Below are 22401 nucleotides of genomic sequence, written 5' to 3' on the forward strand. Positions count from 1 at the left end.
TTCTCTCACAGCTCAGTTGGAGGGAAGCTCCCTGGCTCTCCCCTGCAGTTACTACACTACAGAAAGGGGTTAAAAAAGAGACGGGGGCACTAATTAGGCGCAGTATTAATAAAACAGCAGCTATAAGGGGAAAAACACTTCTATAAGGTTATCCCTGTATATATATAGCGCTCTGGTGTGTGCTGGCATACTCTCCCTCTGTCTCCCCAAAGGGCTAGTGGGGTCCTGTCCTCTATCAGAGCATTCCCTGTGTGTGTGCTGTGTGTCGGTACGATTGTGTCGACATGTATGAGGAGGAAAATGGTGTGGAGGCGGAGCAATTGCCTGTAATGGAGATGTCACCCCCTAGGGAGTCGACACCTGAGTGGCTGAGCTTATGGAAGGAATTACGTGACAGTGTCAGCTCTTTACAAAAGATTGATGACATGAGACAGCCGGCTACTCAGCCTGTGCCTGTCCAGGTGTCTCAAAAGCCATCAGGGGCTCTAAAACGCCCGTTACCTCAGATGGCAGATACAGACGCCGACACGGATACTGACTCCAGTGTCGACGATTAAGAGACGAATGTGACTTCCAGTAGGGCCACACGTTACATGATTGAGGCTATGGAAAATGTTTTACATATTTCTGATAATACCAGTACCACTAAAAAGGGTATTATGTTGGGTGAGAAAAAACTGCCGGTAGTTTTTCCTGCATCTGAGGAATTAAATGAAGTGTGTGATGATGCGTGGGTTTCCCCCGATAAAAACTGTTAATTCCTAAAAAGTTATTAGCATCATACCCCTTCCCGCCAGAGGATAGGGCACGTTGGGAAACACCCCCTAGGGTGGATAAAGCGCTCACACGCTTGTCTAAACAGGTGGCACTACCGTCCCTGGATACGGCCGCCCTTAAGGAACCTGCTGACAGAAAGCAGGAAAATATCCTAAAAATGTATATACACTCACACGGGTGTGATACTGCGACCAGCAATCGCCTCAGCCTGGATGTGCAGTGCTGGGGTGGCTTGGTCGGATTCCCTTACTGACAATATTGATACCCTAGATAGGGACAGTTTATTACTGACTATAGAGCATTTAAAAGATGCATTTATATATTTGCGTGATGCACAGAGGGATATTTGCCGACTGGCATCAAGAGTAAGTGTGCTGTCCATTTCTGCCAGAAGAGGGTTATGGACAAGACAGTGGTCAGGTGATGCTGATTCCAAAAGGCATATGGAAGTATTGCCTTATAAAAGGGAGGAGTTATTTGGGGTAGGTCTAACAGACCTGGTGGCCACGGCAACGGCTGGGAAATCCACATTTTTACCCCAGGTAGCCTCTCAACATAAGAAGACGCCGTATTATCAGGCGCAGTCCTTTAGGCCCCATAAGGGCAAGCGGGCAAAAGACTCCTCATTTCTGCCCCGTGGCAGAGGGAGAGGAAAAAGGCTGCAGCAGAAGCCATTCACAAGCTGTATTCCCAGCAGGTGATAATCAAGGTACCCCTCCTACAACAGGGAAAGGGGTATTATTCCACGCTGTTTGTGGTACCGAAGCCGGACGGCTCGGTGAGACTTATTTTAAATCTGAAATCCTTGAACACTTACATACAAAGGTTCAAATTCAAGATGGAGTCACTCAGAGCGATGATTGCGAACCTGGAAGAAGGGGATTATATGGTGTCTCTGGACATCAAGGATGCTTATCTCCATGTCCCAATTTACCCTTCTCAGAAAAGTTGGTAGTCGGGGTAGCACTATCTCAAGTAGTGTTGCGGCAGCACGGTTGGATTCTCAATATTCCAAAATCGCAGCTGATCCCGACGACACGTCTTCTATTCCTAGGGATGATCCTGGACACAGTCCAGAAAAAGGTGTTTCTCCCGGAGGAGAAAGCCAGGGAGTTATCCGAACTAGTCAGAAACCTCCTAAAACCAGGCCAAGTGTCAGTGCATCAGTGCACAAGGGTCCTGGGAAAAATGGTGGCTTCCTACGAAGCAATTCCATTCGGCAGATTCCACGCAAGAACTTTCCAGTGGGACCTGCTGGACAAATGGTCCGGATCGCATCTTCAGATGCATCAGCGGATAACCCTGTCACCAAAGACAAGGGTGTCTCTCCTGTGGTGGTTGCAGAGTGCTCATCTTCTAGAAGGCCGCAGATTCGGCATTCAGGAGTGGGTCCTGGTGACCACGGATGCCAGCCTGCGAGGTTGGGGAGCAGTCACACAGGGAAAAAATTTCCAGGGCTTGTGGTCAAGCCTGGAGACATCACTTCACATAAATATTTCTCTATCGTCCTAGTGGATGCTGGGGTTCCTGAAAGGACCATGGGGGATAGCGATAGCGGCTCCGCAGGAGACAGGGCACAAAAAGTAAAGCTTTAGGATCAGGTGGTGTGCACTGGCTCCTCCCCCTATGACCCTCCTCCAAGCCTCAGTTAGATTTTTGTGCCCGGCCGAGAAGGGTGCAATCTAGGTGGCTCTCCTAAAGAGCTGCTTAGAAAAGTTTAGCCTTAGGTTTTTTATTTTACAGTGAGTCCTGCTGGCAACAGGATCACTGCAACGAGGGACTTAGGGGAGAAGAAGTGAACTCACCTGCGTGCAGGATGGATTGGCTTCTTTGGCTACTGGACATTAGCTCCAGAGGGACGATCACAGGTACAGCCTGGATGGTCACCGGAGCCTCGCCGCCGGCCCCCTTGCAGATGCTGAAACGAGAAGAGGTCCAGAATCGGCGGCAGAAGACTCCTCAGTCTTCTTAAGGTAGCGCACAGCACTGCAGCTGTGCGCCATTTCCTCTCAGCACACTTCACACGGCAGTCACTGAGGGTGCAGGGCGCTGGGAGGGGGGCGCCCTGGGAGGCAAATGAAAACCTTTTTTGGCTAAAAATACCTCACATATAGCCTCCGGGGGCTATATGGAGATATTTAACCCCTGCCAGAATCCATTAAAGAGCGGGAGACGAGCCCGCCGAAAAAGGGGCGGGGCCTATCATCAGCACACAGCGCCATTTTCCCTCACAGAAAGGCTGGAGGGAAGGCTCCCAGGCTCTCCCCTGCACTGCTCTACAGAAACAGGGTTAAAACAGAGAGGGGGGGCACTAATTTGGCGATAGAAATATATAAAAGATGCTATAAGGGAAAACACTTATATAAGGTTGTCCCTATATAATTATAGCGTTTTTGGTGTGTGCTGGCAAACTCTCCCTCTGTCTCTCCAAAGGGCTAGTGGGTCCTGTCCTCTATCAGAGCATTCCCTGTGTGTGTGCTGTGTGTCGGTACGTGTGTGTCGACATGTATGAGGACGATGTTGGGAGGAGGCGGAGCAATTGCCTGTAATGGTGATGTCACTCTCTAGGGAGTCGACACCGGAATGGATGGCTTATTTAGGGAATTACGTGATAATGTCAACACGCTGCAAGGTCGGTTGACGACATGAGACGGCCGACAAACAATTAGTACCGGTCCAGACGTCTCAGAAACACCGTCAGGGGTTTTAAAACGCCCGTTTACTTTAGTCGGTCGACACAGACACAGACACGGACACTGAATCCAGTGTCGACGGTGAATAAACAAACGTATTCCTTATTAGGGCCACACGTTATGGGCAATGAAGGAGGTGTTACATATTTCTGATACTACAAGTACCACAAAAGAGGGTATTATGTGGGATGTGAAAAAACTACCGTAGTTTTTCCTGAATCAGATAAATTAAATGAAGTGTGTGATGATGCGTGGGTTCCCCCCGATAGAAAATTATGGGCGGTATACCCTTTCCCGCCAGAAGTTAGGGCGCGTTGGGAAACACCCCTTAGGGTGGATAAGGCGCTCACACGCTTATCAAAACAAGTGGCGGTACCGTCTATAGATAGGGCCGTCCTCAAGGAGCCAGCTGACAGGAGGCTGGAAAATATCATAAAAAGTATATACACACATACTGGTGTTATACTGCGACCAGCGATCGCCTCAGCCTGGATGTGCAGAGCTGGGGTGGCTTGGTCGGATTCCCTGACTAAAAATATTGATACCCTTGACAGGGACAGTATTTTATTGACTATAGAGCATTTAAAGGATGCATTTTCTATATATGCGAGATGCACAGAGGGATATTTGCATTCTGGCATCAAGAGTAAGTGCGATGTCCATATCTGCCAGAAGATGTTTATGGACACGACAGTGGTCAGGTGATGCAGATTCCAAACGGCACAAAGGTGTATTGCCGTATAAAGGAAGAGGAGTTATTTGGGGTCGGTCCATCGGACCTGGTGGCCACGGCAACTGCTGGAAAATCCACCGTTTTTACCCTAAGTCACATCTCTGCAGAAAAAGACACCGTCTTTTCAGCCTCAGTCCTTTCGTCCCTATAAGAGTCATATCTGCCCAGGGATAGAGGAAAGGGAAGAAGACTGCAGCAGGCAGCCCATTCCCAGGAACAGAAGCGTTCCACCGCTTCTGCCAAGCTCTCAGCATGACGCTGGGACCGTACAGGACCCCTGGATCCTACATGTAGTATCCCAGGGGTACAGATTGGAATGTCGAGACGTTTCCCCTTCGAAGGCTCCTGAAGTCTGGTTTACCAAGGTCTCCCTCCGACAAGGAGGCAGTATGGGAAACAATTCACAAGCTGTATTCCCAGCAGGTGATAATCAAATTACCCCTCCTACAACAAGAAAAGGGGTATTATTCCACATTATATTGTGGTACTGAAGCCAGAAGGCTAGGTGAGACCTATTCTAAATCTAAAAAAAAAAAATTTGAACACTTACAAAGGTTCAAATCAAGATGGAGTCACTCAGAGCAGTGATAACGAACCAGGAAGAAGGGGACTATATAGTGTCCCGAGACATCAGGGATGCTTACCTCCATGTCCAAAATTTGCCCTTCTCACTAAGGGTACCTCAGGTTCGTGGTACAGAACTGTCATTATCAGTTTCAGACGCTGCCGTTTGGATTGTCCACGGCACCCCGGGTCTTTACCAAGGTAATGGCCGAAATGATGATTCTTCTTCGAAGAAAAGGCGTCTTAATTATCCCTTACTTGGACGATCTCCTGATAAGGGCAAAGTCCAGGGAACAGTTGGAGGTCGGAGTAGCACTATCTCGGATACTGCTACAACAGCACGGGTGGATTCTAAATATTCCAAAATCGCAGCTGATCCCGACGACAAGTCTGCTGTGCCTAGGGATGATTCTGGACACAGTCCAGAAAAAGGTGTTTCTCCCGGAAGAGAAAGCCAGGGAGTTATCCGAGCTAGTCAGGAACCTCCTAAAATCAGTGCATCATTGCACAAGGGTCCTGGTAAAGATGGTGACTTCCTACGAAGCAATTCCATTCGGCAGATTTCACGCAAGAATTTTTCAGTGGGATCTGCTGGACAAATGGTCCGGATCGCATCTTCAGATGCATCAGCGGATAACCCTATATCCAAGGACAAGGGTGTCTCTCCTGTGGTGGTTACAGAGTGCTCATCTTCTAGAGGGCCGCAGATTCGGCATTCAGGATTGGATGCTGGTGACCACGGAGGCCAGCCCGAGAGGCTGGGGAGCAGTCACACAAGGAAAAAATTTCCAGGGAGTGTGATCAAGTCTGGAGACTTTTCTCCACATAAATATACTGGAGCTAAGGGTAAATTTATAATACTCTAAGCTTAGCAAGACCTCTGCTTCAAGGTCAGCCGGTATTGATCCAGTGGGAAAAACATCACGGCAGTCGCCCACGTAAATAGACAGGGCGGCACAAGAAGCAGGAGGGCAATGGCAAAAACTGCAAGGACTTTTCGCTGGGCGGAAAATCATGTGATAGCACTGTCAGCAGTGTTTCATTCCGGGAATGGAAACTGGGAAGCAGACTTCCTCAGCAGGCACGACCTCCACCCGGCAGAGTGGAAACTTCATCGGGAAGTTTTCCACATGATTGTAAACCGTTGGGAAATACCAAAGGTGGACATGATGGCGTCCCGTCTGAACAAAAAACGGGACAGGTATTGCGCCAGGTTAAGAGACCCTCAGGCAATAGCTGTGGACGTTCTGGTAACACCATGGATGTACCAGTCGGTGTATGTGTTCCATCCTCTGCTTCTCATACCTAAGGTACTGAGACTTATAAGACGTAGAGGAGTAAGAACTATACTCATGGCTCCGGATTGGCCAAGAAGGACTTGGTACCCGGAACTTCAAGAGATGCTCACAGAGGACTTATGGCCTCTGCCGCTAAGAAGGGACTTGTTTCAGCAAGTACCATGTCTGTTCCAAGACTTACCGCAGCTGCGTTTGACGGCATGGCGGTGGAACGCCGGATCCTAAGGGAAAAAGGCATTCCGGAAGAGGTCATTCCTACCCTGGTCAAAGCCAGAAAGGAGGTGACCGCACAACATTATCACCACATGTGGCAAAAATATGTTGCGTGGTGTGAGGCCAGAAAGGCCCCACGAAGAAATTTCAACTCGGTCGATTCCTGCATTTCCTGCAAACAGGAGTGTCTATGGGCCTCAAATTGGGGTCCATTAAGGTTCAAATTTCGGCCCTGTCGATTTTCTTCCAGAAAGAAGTGGCTTCAGTTCCTGAAGTCCAGAAGTTTGTCAAGGGAGTATTGCATATACAACCCCCTTTTGTGCCTCCAGTGGCACTGTGGGATCTCAACGTAGTTCTGGGATTCCTCAAATCACATTGGTTTAAAACCAGTCAAATCTGTGGATTTGAAGCATCTCACATGAAAAGTGACCATGCTCTTGGCCCTGGCCTGGACCAGGCGAGTGTCAAATTGGTGGTTTTTTTTCTCAAAAAAGCCCATATCTGGTTGTCCATTTGGACAGGGCAGAGCTGCGGACTCGTCCCCAGTTCTCTCCCTAAGGTGGTGTCAGTGTTTCACCTGAACCAGCTTATTTTGGTGCCTTGCGCCTACTAGGGACTTGGAGGACTCCAGGTTGCTAGATGTTGTCAGGGCCCTGTAAATATAGGTTCCAGGACGGCTGGAGTCAGGAAAACTGACTTGCTGTTATCCTGTATGCACCCAACAAACTGGGTGCTCTTGCTTCTAAGCAGACTATTGCTAGTTGGATGTGTAATACAATTCAGCTTGCACATTCTGTGGCAGGCCTGCCACAGCCAAAATATGTAAATGCCCATTCCACAAGGAAGGTGGGCTTATCTTGGGCGGCTGCCCGAGGGGTCTCGGCTTTACAACTTTGCCGAGCGGCTATTTAGTCAGGGGCAAACACGTTGGTAAAATCCTACAAATTTGATACCCTGGCTAAGGAGGACCTGGAGTTCTCTCATTCGGTGCTGCAGAGTCATCCGCACTCTCCCGCCCGTTTGGGAGCTTTGGTATAATCCCCATGGTCCTTTCAGGAACCCCAGCATCCACTAGGACGATAGAGAAAATAAGAATTTACTTACCGATAATTCTATTTCTCGGAGTCCGTAGTGGATGCTGGGCGCCCATCCCAAGTGCGGATTATCTGCAATACTTGTACATAGTTACAAAAATCGGGTTATTATTGTTGTGAGCCATCTTTTCAGAGGCTCCGCTGTTATCATACTGTTAACTGGGTTCAGATCACAGGTTGTACAGTGTGATTGGTGTGGCTGGTATGAGTCTTACCCGGGATTCAAAATCCTTCCTTATTGTGTACGCTCGTCCGGGCACAGTATCCTAACTGAGGCTTGGAGGAGGGTCATAGGGGGAGGAGCCAGTGCACACCACCTGATCCTAAAGCTTTACTTTTTGTGCCCTGTCTCCTGCGGAGCCGCTATCGCTATCCCCCATGGTCCTTTCAGGAACCCCAGCATCCACTACGGACTCCGAGAAATAGAATTATCGGTAAGTAAATTCTTATTTTTGGAGCTAAGGGCCATTTACAATGCCCTAAGCCAAGCAAGACCTCTGCTTCAAGGTCAGCCGGTGCTGATCCAGTCGGACAACATCACGGCAGTCGCCCACTTAAACAGACAGGGCGGCACAAGAAGCAGGAGGGCAATGGCAGAAGCTGCAAGGATTTTTCGCTGGGCGGAAAATCATGTGATAGCATTGTCAGCAGTGTTCATTCCGGGAGTGGACAACTGGGAAGCAGACTTCCTCAGCAGGCACGACCTCCACCCGGGAGAGTGGGGACTTCACCCAGAAGTCTTCCACATGATTGTAAACCGTTGGGAAAAACCAAAGGTGGACATGATGGCGTCCCGCCTAAACAAAAAATTGGACAGGTATTGCGCCAGGTCAAGGGACCCTCGGGCAATAGCTGTGGACGCTCTGGTAACACCGTGGGTGTACCAGTCAGTGTATGTGTTCCCTCCTCTTCCTCTCATACCAAAAGTACTGAGAATTATAAGACGGAGGGGAGTAAGAACTATACTCGTGGCTCCGGATTGGCCAAGAAGGACTTGGTACCCGGAACTTCAAGAGATGCTCACGGAGGACCCGTGGCCTCTACCTCTAAGAAGGGACCTGCTCCAGCAAGGACCCTGTCTATTCCAAGACTTACCGCGGCTGCGTTTGACGGCAGGGCGGTTGAACGCCGGATCCTGAAGGAAAAAGGCATTCCGGATGAAGTCATCCCTACCCTGATCAAGCCAGGAAGGATGTAACCGCAAAGCATTATCACCGCATTTGGCGAAAATATGTTGCGTGGTGCGAGGCCAGTAAGGCCCCGATGGAGGAATTTCAACTAGGTCGATTCCTGCATTTCCTGTAAACAGGAGTGTCTATGGGCCTAAAATTGGGGTCCATTAAGGTTCAAATTTCGGCCCTGTCAATTTTCTTCCAGAAAGAACTAGCTTCAGTTCCTGAAGTTCAGACGTTTGTAAAATGGGTACTGCATATACAGCCTCCTTTTGTGCCTCCAGTGGCACTTTGGGATCTCAATGTAGTTTTGGGGTTCCTAAAGTCACATTGGTTTGAACCACTTGAAACTGTGGAGTTAAAATATCTCACATGGAAAGTGGTCATGTTGTTGGCCCTGGCCTCGGCCAGGCGCTTGTCAGAATTGGCGGGCTTTATCCTGTAAAAGCCCTTATCTAATCTTCCATTCAGACAGGGCGGAATTGAGGACTCGTCCTCATTTTCTCCCTAAGGTGGTTTCAGTGTTTCATTTGAACCAACCTATTGTGGTGCCTGCGGCTACTAGTGACTTGGAGGACTCCAAGTTGTTGGACGTAGTCAGGGCCTTGAAAATATCTGTTTCCAGGACGGCTGGAGTCAGAAAATCTGACTCGCTGTTTATCCTGTATGCACCCAACAAGCTGGGTGCTCCTGCTTCTAAGCAGACTATTGCTCGTTGGATTTGTAATACAATTCAGCTTGCACATTCTGTGGCAGGCCTGCCACAGCCAAAATCTGTAAAAGCCCATTCCACAAGGAAGGTGGGCTCATCTTGGGCGGCTGCCCGAGGGGTTTCGGCTTTACAACTTTGCCGAGCAGCTACTTGGTCAGGGGAAAACACGTTTGCTAAATTCTACAAATTTGATACCCTGGCTGAGGAGGACCTGGAGTTCTCTCATTCGGTGCTGCAGAGTCATCCGCACTCTCCCGCCCGTTTGGGAGCTTTGGTATAATCCCCATGGTCCTTACGGAGTTCCCAGCATCCACTAGGACGTCAGAGAAAATAAGAATTTACTTACCGATAATTCTATTTCTCGTAGTCCGTAGTGGATGCTGGGCGCCCATCCCAAGTGCGGATTGTCTGCAATACTTGTACATAGTTATTGTTAACTAAATCGGGTTATTGTTGTGAGCCATCTATCCAGAGGCTCCTCTGTTATCATGCTGTTAACTGGGTTCAGATCACAAGTTGTACGGTGTGATTGGTGTGGCTGGTATGAGTCTTACCCGGGATTCATAAATCCTTCCTTATTGTGTACGCTCGTCCGGGCACAGTATCCTAACTGAGGCTTGGAGGAGGGTCATAGGGGGAGGAGCCAGTGCACACCAGGTAGTCCTAAAGCTTTACTTTTGTGCCCAGTCTCCTGCGGAGCCGCTATTCCCCATGGTCCTTACAGAGTTCCCAGCATCCACTACGGACTACGAGAAATAGAATTATCGGCAAGTAAATTCTTATTTTTTACACTGCAAATTAGATTGCAGATTGAACACACCCCACCCAAATCTAACTCTCTCTGCACATGTTATATCTGCCTCTCCTGCAGTGCACATGGTTTTGCCCAATTGCTAACAAAAATCCTGCTGCGATCAACTTGGAATTACCCCCCTTGTTCGTGATCTAAGATGCGCAGAAAAAGGTTGTCCTGCTTCGAAGCAGTCCATTGCTCGTTGGATTAGCTTACTATCCAACATACCTACTGTATGTGTCGGCAGCCTTACCTGTTCCTAAGTCTTTGAAGGCCCACTCTACAAGATGAATGGGCTCTTCCTGGGCGGCTGCCCGTGGTGTCTTGGCCTTGCAACTATGCCAAGCTGCTACCTGGTCGGTGAAGAACACCTTTGTGAAGTTCTACAAATTTGATACCCTGGCCAAAGAGGATACCCAGTTTGGGCAGGCGGTGCTGCAGCAGTCTCTGCATGTTCCCGCCAGTTCTGGAAGCTTTGGGACATCACCATCGTACTATATTCCCCAATATCCCTCATGTATGCTAGAGAAAATAGGATTTTAATTACCTACCGGCAAACCCTTTTCTCGTAGTCCATAAGGGATATTGGGCGCCTGCCTCTGTGCGGTGACTTTTCTGCAGGTTCTCTTTTATGTAGTTACCTGTTCAGCTGTTGTTGTTTCCAGCTGTTGCTGGTCGTTGTATGTTAGTGGTGTGCTGGTGTATAAATCTCACCACTCTTTGTTGTCATGTTTCCTTCTCTCATATATGTCCTTTCTCCTTCGGGCACGTTTTTACCTATAACTGCCTGTAGGAGGGGGCATAGAGGGGAGGAGCCAGCTCACCCAGTGAAGAAATTTAAAGTGCACCAGCTCCTTTGGACCCCGTCTATACCCATCGTACTAGATTCCTCAATATCCCTAATGGACTACGAGAAAAGGATTTACCGGTAGGTAATTAAAATCCTATTTTTGGTTATGTGTAGTGGCTGCTGCATCTCTTGTTGGATACTGTGGCGGAATCCTTACTGACAACTGCTGAGATCCTGGCAGAGTGCTGACAAAAGATGCCTGGCTCAGCATGTAACAGCCAGGGCATGGATACAAGTGTGCGCACTAAAAGGTTAAAGGAAGACAGAATATCTTTCATATTAGAATTTATATCTCTTCTAGCCATCCACATTGGCTACTAGCCACAGTTTGTACACGCAGGGTTTGGGGTAAACCAGGTCATTTATCCAATCCCAGATCGCCTTTTTATCTGCATTGGTTTAAGCCTGATTACATTAACCTTTACATTTCTATTAATATGGAGAGTATGGGATATATTTGCTTAAGTGCTGGGTTTTTAGTAGTGGTGATTAATATTTGCTAAAGTGCGTGTTATTAGAAGTGGAGATGTTACCCATAGCAACCAATCAAATTCTAGCTATTATCTTCTAGAAGGTGCTAGACAAATTATAAATAGACTCTGATTTGTTGCTATGGGCAACATGTCCACTTCTAAAAAAAAACCTGCACTTAGTAAATATTACCCTAGGGGCGTAGCGCTCATCTTAGGCACACCTCCTCGTTTGGCCTCAGGGATATTGGCAGTCATTCCGACCCGATCGCACGCTCTGCTTCTTCACAGCCGTGCGATCAGGTTGGAACTGCGCATGCGCGGCGCCCGCATTGTGCAGGTGCGTCATTGCCTGGCGACGGCCATTGCCAGGCTGCGAGCGAAGAAAGGGGTTGAAGCGGTGACCTAAAGAAGATTGAGAGGAGGATGGCGGATCCGGGTGGCAGCTCACCATGTTCATGGAGTGGTGAGTCCAGGCGTTTGGAATGCGGATGTCTGACATCAATTTCTGGGACCTGCATCGTTGGATCGATCGCACAGGGTAAGTAACTCTTACCCTGGTCTTCTTTTACAGGAAACTTTTTTGCATAGCAAGGCTGTACAAGCTTTCGCAGCCCTGCTATGCAGAAATACACTCCCCCCATAGGTGGCGTCTAGTTGATCGCACGGGCAGCAAAAAGTTGCTACGTGCGATCAACTCGTTATGACCCCCATTATCTCTAGATTACATACACATTTTTTATGTCAGGGGTTTGTTCTTCTATCACCTTCAGGCTGAACTAGTCTAGATGTGATTTGGCCATATCCTGAGTATGCAGCATAAACCCTCCGGCAGCTGGCGCTCCATGAGCTCCACTGCAGCGTTCTCCCTCCTGGGACATAGCACACTAGAGCTCTGATTTATCATTGGACCCGAGTAGCTCACTTGCCCTACAGACCTCTTCCTCCTTTCAGAGCTACTGTGCATGGTAATATCTTGTAAGAGTCTGAATTGATTTTACCTCCTGTTACAATAGAAAGATTTACATCTTTTTATATTGTTATGTCTTACACTATTATATTTTGGTGTTTGTTTTTAGGGTCACCCGTTCATGGAAAGCCTGCGAGAAAATAAGCCTTTGCTGTGGAGTATTGTGTTATCTGGTATGGCCATCATGGGTCTTCTCTCTGGTACATCTCCAGAATTCAATGAGCAGTTTGGCTTGGTGGACATCCCTATGGAGGTAACACTAATAGACCTGAATTAATGGCACTCTAACTTTGCTTTCTATTATTAAATCCACCCGTGCAATAAGTACAGATTCATGTTATCGCTGAGTTTTATATGTGCACGATAATTAATACTTGCCTTAGATGGTTGCATTCTAAACCTTCAGCATAGACAATAAATCTAGACACACAAAATGTACATAGAATGATTATTTGTTTGTATTATAAAATGCACAGAACAGCCAGACCTGAAATTAAAACATCCAAAATAATGCAAGAAAAATCACCGGCTAAACTAGAACAGTGTCCAACACTGCAACAGTCCCACATCTTTGTTACCCCACTTTTGGTGGGTATGCAGAGCCACAAAGCCCACATGAAAAAGGGAAGAAAATTTGCCATTCTTTGAATGGTCCCAATTTCTCTGATGTCCTAGTGGATGCTGGGAACTCCGTAAGGACCATGGGGAATAGACGGGCTCCGCAGGAGACTGGGCACTCTAAAAAAAGATTAGGTACTATCTGGTGTGCACTGGCTCCTCCCTTTATGCCCCTCCTCCAGACCTCAGTTAGAATCTGTGCCCGGCCAGAGCTGGGTGCTCCTAGTGGGCTCTACTGAGCTTACTAGAAAAGAAAGTATTTATTAGGTTTTTTATTTTCAGTGAGTTTCTGCTGGCAACAGACTCACTGCTACGTGGGACTAAGGGGAGAGAAGCAAACCTACCTGCTTGCAGCTAGCTTGTGCTTCTTAGGCTACTGGACACCATTAGCTCCAGAGGGTTCGAACACAGGCACCTGTCCTCGATCGTCCGTTCCCGGAGCCGCACCGCCGTCCCCCTTGCAGAGCCAGAAGAACAGAAGCTGGAAGACGAAGAAATCGGCGGCTGAAGACTCCTGTCTTCATTAAGGTAGCGCACAGCACCGCAGCTGTGCGCCATTGCTCCCAGCACACTTACACACTCCGGTCACTGTAGGGTGCTGGGAGGGGGGGGAGGGGAGGGGGGGTGGCGCGCCCTGGGCTGCAATTGAGGTACCTTTGGCACAAAAACATACATATATACAGTCTAGCACTGTATATATGTAAAAACCCCCGCCATTATTTTACACTGAAAGCGGGACAGAAGCCCGCCACTGAGGGGGCGGGGCCTTCTTCCTCAGCACACCAGCGCCATTTTCCCTTCACAGCTCCGCTGGAAGCACGCTCCCCAGGCTCTCCCCTGCAGTATCCAGGTACAAGACGGGTTAAAAAGAGAGGGGGGGCACATAAATTTAGGCGCAAATCAATACAAACAAGCAGCTATTGGGAAAATCACTTATTAGCAGTGTAAATCCCTGTGTTATATAGCGCTGTGGTGTGTGCTGGCATACTCTCTCTCTGTCTCCCCAAAGGACTTTGTGGGGTCCTGTCCTCAGTCTGAGCATTCCCTGTGTGTGTGTGCGGTGTGTCGGTACGGCTGTGTTGACATGTTTGATGAGGAAGGTTACTTGGAGGCGGAGCAAGGGCAGATAAGTGTGGTATCGCCCCCGTCGGGGCCGACACCAGATTGGATGGATATGTGGAAGGTCTTAAATGACAGTGTAAACTCCTTACATAAAAGGTTTGATGACGCTGCAGCCTTGGGACAGCCGGGGTCTCCACCCGCGCCTGCCCAGGCGACTCAGAAACCGTCAGGGGCTCATAAACGCCCTCTAGCTCAGATGGTTGACACAGATGCCGACACGGAGTCCGACTCCAGTGTCGACGATGATGAGGCACATTTACAGTCTAAAATGACTAAGGCCATCCGATACATGATTATTGCAATGAAAGATGTATTACACATTTCTGAGAGTAACCCGGTTAATACCAAGGGGGTTTATATGTTTGAGGAGAAAAAGCAGCCAGTGACTTTTCCCCCATCTGATGAATTAAATGAATTATGTGAAGAAGCGTGGAGTTCCCCTGATAAGAAATTAGTGATTTCTAAGAGGTTACTGATGGCGTACCCTTTCCCGCCAACGGACAGGTTACGTTGGGAAACATCCCCTAAGGTGGACAAGGCGCTGACACGCTTATCTAAAAAGGTGGCCCTGCCGTCTCTGGAGACGGCCGCCCTAAAGGAGCCTGCGGATAGAAAGCAGGAAGCTATCCTGAAGTCAGTGTATACACACTCTGGTACTCTACTGAGACCTGCTATTGCTTCAGCCTGGATGTGTAGTGCTGTAGCAGCGTGGACAGATACTCTGTTAGACGACATAGATTCCCTCGACAGAGATACTGTTTTGCTAACCCTGGGTCATATCAAAGACGTCGTCTTATATATGCGAGATGCTCAGAGGGACATTTGCCTGCTGGGCTCTAGAATTAATGCTATGTCCATTTCTGCCAGGAGGGTCTTATGGACTCGGCAATGGACAGGAGATGCTGATTCTAAAAAAACACATGGAGGTTTTGCCTTATAAGGGTGAGGAATTGTTTGGGGATGGTCTGTCGGACCTCGTGTCTACAGCGACAGCTGGAAAGTCCACTTTCTTGCCTCAGGTTTCCTCACAGCCTAAGAAAGCACCGTATTATCAAATGCAGTCCTTTCGTTCCCAAAAAGGCAAGAGGGTCAGGGGTGCATCCTTTCTTGCCAGAGGCAGGAGTAGAGGTAAGAAGCTGCACCATGCAGCCAGTTCCCAGGAACAAAAGTCCTCCCCTGCTTCCACTAAGTCCACCGCATGACGTTGGGGCTCCACAGGCGGAGCCAGGTGCGGTGGGGGTGAGTCTCCGAAACTTCAGCAGCCAGTGGGTTCGTTCACAGGTGGATCTCTGGGCTATACAAATTGGTTCGGTGAGACCCATTCTGAATCTAAAATCCTTGAACACTTATATAAAGAAATTCAAGTTCAAAATGGAATCGCTCAGAGCGGTTATTGCAAGCCTGGAAGAGGGGGATTTTATGGTGTCGCTGGACATCAAAGATGCTTACTTGCATGTCCCCATTTACCCACCTCACCAGGAGTACCTCAGATTTGTGGTACAGGACTGTCATTACCAGTTCCAGACGTTGCCGTTTGGCCTGTCCACGGCACCGAGAATATTTACCAAGGTAATGGCCGAAATGATGATACTCCTTCGGCAGAAGGGAGTTATAATTATCCCGTACTTGGACGATCTCCTCATAAAGGCGAGGTCCAGGGAGCAGTTGTTGATCAGCGTAACACTCTCTCAGGAAGTGTTACTACAGCACGGCTGGATTCTGAATGTTCCAAAGTCGCAGCTGATTCCTACGACGCGTCTGCTTTTCCTGGGCATGATTCTGGACACAGAACAGAAGAAGGTGTTTCTCCCGGTGGAGAGGCCCAGGAATTAGCATCTCTGGTCAGGGACCTCCTGAAACCAAAACAGGTATCGGTGCATCACTGCACGCGAGTCCTGGGAAAGATGGTGGCTTCATACGAAGCCATTCCCTTCGGCAGGTTCCATGCAAGGATCTTTCAGTGGGATCTGTTGGACAAGTGGTCCGGATCGCATCCCCAGGTGCATCGACTGATCACCCTGTCCCCCAGGGCCAGGGTGTCTCTTCTGTGGTGGCTGCAGAGTGCTCACCTTCTCGAGGGCCGCAGGTTCGGCATACAGGACTGGGTCCTGGTGACCACGGATGCAAGCCTCCGAGGGTGGGGGGCAGTCACTCAGGGAAGAAACTTCCAAGGGCTGTGGTCCAGTCTGGAGACTTCTCTGCACATAAATATACTGGAATTAAGGGCCATTTACAACGCCCTGAGTCAAGCAGAGCCCCTGCTTCGAAACCGGCCAGTACTGATTCAGTCAGACAACATCACGGCGGTCGCCCACGTAAACCGCCAGGGCGGCACAATAAGCAGGATGGCAATGGCGGAAGCCACAAAGATTCTTCGATGGGCGGAGAATCACGTGCATGCACTGTCAGCAGTGTTCATTCTGGGAGTGGACAACTGGGAAGCAGACTTCCTCAGCAGACACGACCTCCACCTGGGAGAGTGGGGACTTCATCAGGAAGTCTTCCAACTGATTGCAAACCGTTGGGAACTGCCACAGGTGGACATGATGGCGTCCCGCCTCAACAAAAAGCTAAAAAGATATTGCGCCAGGTCAAGGGACCCTCAGGCGGTAGCTGTGGACGCCCTAGTGACACCGTGGGTGTACCAGTCGGTATGTGTTTCCTCCTCTTCCTCTCATACCAAAAGTACTGAGAATAGTAAGAAAGAGAGGAATAAGAACAATACTCATTGTTCCGGACTGGCCAAGAAGGACTTGGTACCCGGAACTGCAAGAAATGCGCACAGAGGACCCATGGCCTCTGCCTCTCAGACAGGACTTGCTGCAACAAGGGCCCTGTCTGTTCCAAGACTTACCGCGGCTGCGTTTCACGGTATGGCGGTTGAACGCCGGATCCTAGCGGAAAAAGGCATTCCAGATTAAGTTATTCCTACGCTGATAAAAGCTAGGAAAGACGTGACAGCAAAACATTATCTCCGTATATGGCGGAAGTATGTTGCTTGGTGTGAGGCCAGGAAGGCCCCTACGGAGGAATTCCAGCTGGGTCGATTCCTGCACTTCCTACAGTCAGGGGTGACTATGGGCCTAAAATTGGGGTCCATAAAGGTCCAGATTTCGGCCCTATCCATTTTCTTTCAAAGAGAACTGGCTTCACTGCCTGAGGTTCAGACATTTGTTAAGGGAGTGCTGCATATTCAGCCCCCTTTTGTGCCACCAGTGGCACCCTGGGTTCTTAACGTTGTGTTGGATTTTCTGAAATCCCACTGGTTTGAGCCACTTAAGACCGTGGAACTAAAGTATCTCACGTGGAAAGTGGTCATGCTGTTGGCCTTAGCATCGGCTAGGCGTGTGTCGGAATTGGCGGCTTTGTCATGTAAAAGCCCATATCTGATCTTCCATATGGACAGGGCAGAATTGAGGACTCGTCCCCAATTTCTCCCAAAGGTGGTGTCATCGTTTCATTTGAACCAACCTATTGTGGTGCCTGCGGCTATTAGGGACTTGGAGGACTCCAAGTTGCTGGACGTAGTCAGGGCTTTGAAAATATATGTTTCCAGAACGGCTGGAGTCAGGAAGACTGACTCGCTGTTTATCTTGCATGCACCCAACAAGCTGGGTGCTCCTGCTTCAAAGCAAACTAGTGCTCGCTGGATCTGTAGCACGATTCAGCAGGCTCATTCTGCGACTGGATTGCCGCATCCAAAATCGGTAAAAGCCCATTCCACAAGGAAGGTGGGCTCTTCTTGGGCGGCTGCCCGAGGGATCTCGGCATTACAGCTTTGCCGAGCTGCTACTTGGTCGGGTTCAAACACATTTGCAAAGTTCTACAAGTTTGATACCCTGGCTGAGGAGGACCTTGTGTTTGCTCATTCGGTGCTGCAGAGTCATCCGCACTCTCCCGCCCGTTTGGGAGCTTTGGTATAATCCCCATGGTCCTTACGGAGTTCCCAGCATCCACTAGGACGTCAGAGAAAATAAGAATTTACTTACCGGTAATTCTATTTCTCGTAGTCCGTAGTGGATGCTGGGCGCCCATCCCAAGTGCGGACTCTCTGCAATACGTGTATATAGTTATTGCTTAACTAAGGGTTATTGTTATGAGCCATCCGTTTAGTGAGGCTCAGTTGTTGTTCATACTGTTAACTGGGTATAGTTATCACAAGTTGTACGGTGTGATTGGTGTGGCTGGTATGAGTCTTACCCTGGATTCAAAATTTCCTTTCCTTGTAATGTCAGCTCTTCCGGGCACAGTTTCCCTAACTGAGGTCTGGAGGAGGGGCATAGAGGGAGGGGCCAGTGCACACCAGATAGTACCTAATCTTTTTTTAGAGTGCCCAGTCTCCTGCGGAGCCCGTCTATTCCCCATGGTCCTTACGGAGTTCCCAGCATCCACTACGGACTACGAGAAATAGAATTACCGGTGAGTAAATTCTTATTTTCTCTGTCAGTTCAGTAGGAGCTATAATCCCTCACCAGTCCTGATCTCAGGATTCACACTCTGTACATAATGAAATTATTAGCATCTCCGGGCACTACAGTAAATTCTGGCTCCGGTTCCCACACTTGTGGCTTCTCGGTATATGAAGGGAACTAACTTTTGGCTGCCTAACTGGCGTTTCTTCATAATTCTCGAGACTGGAGAGCAACTACCAGGTCCCATCTCATTCTGCTCTGCAGAGTTTTGAGGTACAGTAGCAAGCTTGCACAATGGGCATCACCAAAGGGAGCCTAATCACTGATGAGTATCTGATCCAGCCCCACGATACTGGGGTGCCCTATGGCTATTTTACTCTGGCCAATCAGCGGAGAGTATGTCCATGGGTAACCAGTAAATAATTTCACAAACAATAAGTCATTGCTTACAAGGCTGCCTTCATCCCCTCCCTCACATTGAGTATTTTGGAGTTGGACACAAGTTATACACCTGGGTAACCTGACACTATCTAAAGCAAATATTTCCCCTGAGAGATGAGTGACTGACTGTTAAGGTCACTGATGTGCAACAGGCAGCCCATGGACAGCCCCGTGCTCAGGGGGCCTGTTTATAGTCCTCTTGCCCCCAGCTCTTTTTTTTTGTTCTCCCTGTTGTATGCCCCTTCGACCCCAGCTCTTATGTTGTACGTAACACCCATCAAGGTATTACCTGCTGCCCCAGCTCTTATGTTGTACGTAACACCCATCAAGGTATCGCCTGCTGCCCCAGCTCTTATGTTGTACGTAACACCCATCAAGGTATCGCCTGCTGCCCCAGCTCTTATGTTGTACGTAACACCCATCAAGGTATTACCTGCTGCCCCAGCTCTTATGTTGTACGTAACACCCATCAAGCTATCACCTGCCGCCCCAGCTCTTATGTTGTACGTAACACCCATCAAGCTATCACCTGCTGCCCCAGCTCTTATGTTGTACGTAACACCCATCAAGCTATCACCTGCTGCCCCAGCTCTTATGTTGTACGTAACACCCATCAAGGTATCACCTGCTGCCCCAGCTCTTATGTTGTATGTAACACACATCAAGGTATCACCTGCTGCCCCAGCTCTTATGTTGTACGTAACACCCATTAAGGTATCACCTGCTGCCCCAGCTCTTATGTTGTACGTAACACCCATCAAGGTATTACCTGCTGCCCCAGCTCTTATGTTGTACGTAACACCCATCAAGCTATCACCTGCTGCCCCAGCTCTTATGTTGTATGTAACACCCATCAAGGTATCACCTGCTGCCCCAGCTCTTATGTTGTACGTAACACCCATCAAGCTATCACCTGCTGCCCCAGCTCTTATGTTGTACGTAACACCCATCAAGCTATCACCTGCTGCCCCAGCTCTTATGTTGTATGTAACACACATCAAGGTATCACCTGCTGCCCCAGCTCTTTTGTTGTACGTAACACCCATCAAGGTATCACCTGCTGCCCCAGCTCTTATGTTGTACGTAACACCCATCAAGGTATTACCTGCTGCCCCAGCTCTTATGTTGTACGTAACACCCATCAAGCTATCACCTGCTGCCCCAGCTCTTATGTTGTATGTAACACCCATCAAGGTATCACCTGCTGCCCCAGCTCTTATGTTGTACGTAACACCCATCAAGCTATCACCTGCTGCCCCAGCTCTTATGTTGTACGTAACACCCATCAAGGTATCACCTGCTGCCCCAGCTCTTATGTTGTACGTAATACCCATCAAGGTATCACTTGCTGCCCCAGCTCTTATGTTGTACGTAACACCCATCAAGGTATCACCTGCTGCCCCAGCTCTTATGTTGTACGTAACACCCATCAAGCTATCACCTGCTGCCCCAGCTCTTATGTTGTATTTAACACCCATCAAGGTATCACCTGCTGCCCCAGCTCTTATGTTGTACGTAACACCCATCAAGCTATCACCTGCTGCCCCAGCTCTTATGTTGTACGTAACACCCATCAAGCTATCACCTGCTGCCCCAGCTCTTATGTTGTACGTAACACCCATCAAGCTATCACCTGCTGCCCCAGCTCTTATGTTGTACGTAATACCCATCAAGGTATCACCTGCTGCCCCAGCTCTTATGTTGTACGTAATACCCATCAAGGTATCACCTGCTGCCCCAGCTCTTATGTTGTACGTAACACCCATCAAGGTACCACCTGCTGCCCCAGCTCTTATGTTGTACGTAACACCCATCAAGGTATCACCTGCTGCCCCAGCTCTTATGTTGTACGTAACACCCATCAAGCTATCACCTGCTGCCCCAGCTCTTATGTTGTACGTAATACCCATCAAGGTACCACCTGCTGCCCCAGCTCTTATGTTGTACGTAACACCCATCAGGGTATCACCTGCTGCCCCAGCTCTTATGAAATAAGATCTGGGGCCATGGGAGAAGCCTGGGGGAGTTATGTAAAAGTACAGCACTGAGGCACAAGTAAATGTAAGTACATAAAAGATTTTCTCTATCGTCCTTGTGGATGCTGGGGTTCCTGAAAGGACCATGGGGAATAGCGGCTCCGCAGGAGACAGGGCACAAAAAGTAAAGCTTTCCGATCAGGTGGTGTGCACTGGCTCCTCCCCCTATGACCCTCCTCCAGACTCCAGTTAGATTTTTGTGCCCGGCCGAGAAGGGTGCAATCTAGGTGGCTCTCCTAAAGAGCTGCTTAGAGAAAGTTTAGCTTAGGTTTTTTATTTTACAGTGAGTCCTGCTGGCAACAGGATCACTGCAACGAGGGACTTAGGGGAGAAGGAGTGAACTCACCTGCGTGCAGGATGGATTGGCTTCTTGGCTACTGGACATCAGCTCCAGAGGGACGATCACAGGTACAGCCTGGATGGTCACCGGAGCCGCGCCGCCGGCCCCCTTGCAGATGCTGAAGTAAGAAGAGGTCCAGAATCGGCGGCTGAAGACTCCTGCAGTCTTCTAAAGGTAGCGCACAGCACTGCAGCTGTGCGCCATTTTCCTCTCAGCACACTTCACACGGCAGTCACTGAGGGTGCAGGGCGCTGGGAGGGGGGCGCCCTGGGAGGCAAATGAAAACCTTTTTTGGCGAAAAATACCTCACATATAGCCCCCAGAGGCTATATGGAGATATTTAACCCCTGCCAAGATTCACTAAATAGCGGGAGACGAGCCCGCCGAAAAAGGGGCGGGGCCTATCTCCTCAGCACACAGCGCCATTTTCTCTCACAGAAAGCCTGGAGAGAAGGCTCCCAGGCTCTCCCCTGCACTGCACTACAGAAACAGGGTTAAAACAGAGAGGGGGGGCACTGATTTTGGCGATATTGAGATATATATAAAGATGCTATAAGGGAAAACACTTATATAAGGTTGTCCCTATATAATTATAGCGTTTTGGTGTGTGCTGGCAAACTCTCCCTCTGTCTCCCCAAAGGGCTAGTGTGGGTCCTGTCCTCTGTCAGAGCATTCCCGGTGTGTGTGCTGTGTGTCGGTACGTGTGTGTCGACATGTATGAGGACGATGTTGGTGAGGAGGCGGAGAAATTGCCTGTAATGGTGATGTCACTCTCTAGGGAGTCGACACCGGAATGGATGGCTTATTTAGGGAATTACGTGAGAATGTCAACACGCTGCAAGGTCGGTTGACGACGTGAGACGGCCGACAAACTATTAGTACCGGTCCAGGCGTCTCAGAAACACCGTCAGGGGCGTTAAAAACGCCCATTTACCTCAGTCGGTCGACACAGACACGGACACTGAATCCAGTGTCGACGGTGAATAAACAAACGTATTTCTCATTAGGGCCACACGTTAAGGGCAATGAAGGAGGTGTTGCATATTTCTGATACTACAAGTACCACAAAAAAGGGTATTATGTGGAAGTGAAA

General features: G+C 49.0%; 1 protein-coding gene across 1 annotated transcript in view; it reads left to right on the top strand.

Moving 5' to 3' along the window:
• Positions 1 to 22401, top strand: part of ATP13A1 (ATPase 13A1) — a 221407-nt gene that overhangs the window by 193677 nt on the left and 5329 nt on the right. The window contains exon 25 of the mRNA XM_063931515.1: positions 12449 to 12592. Within this exon, the coding sequence (XP_063787585.1) occupies positions 12449 to 12592 (144 nt within the window). The remainder of the gene's footprint in view (positions 1 to 12448; positions 12593 to 22401) is intronic.

This window comes from Pseudophryne corroboree, chromosome 6, assembly GCF_028390025.1.
Source record: "Pseudophryne corroboree isolate aPseCor3 chromosome 6, aPseCor3.hap2, whole genome shotgun sequence".
NCBI classification, from domain to species: domain Eukaryota; kingdom Metazoa; phylum Chordata; class Amphibia; order Anura; family Myobatrachidae; genus Pseudophryne; species Pseudophryne corroboree.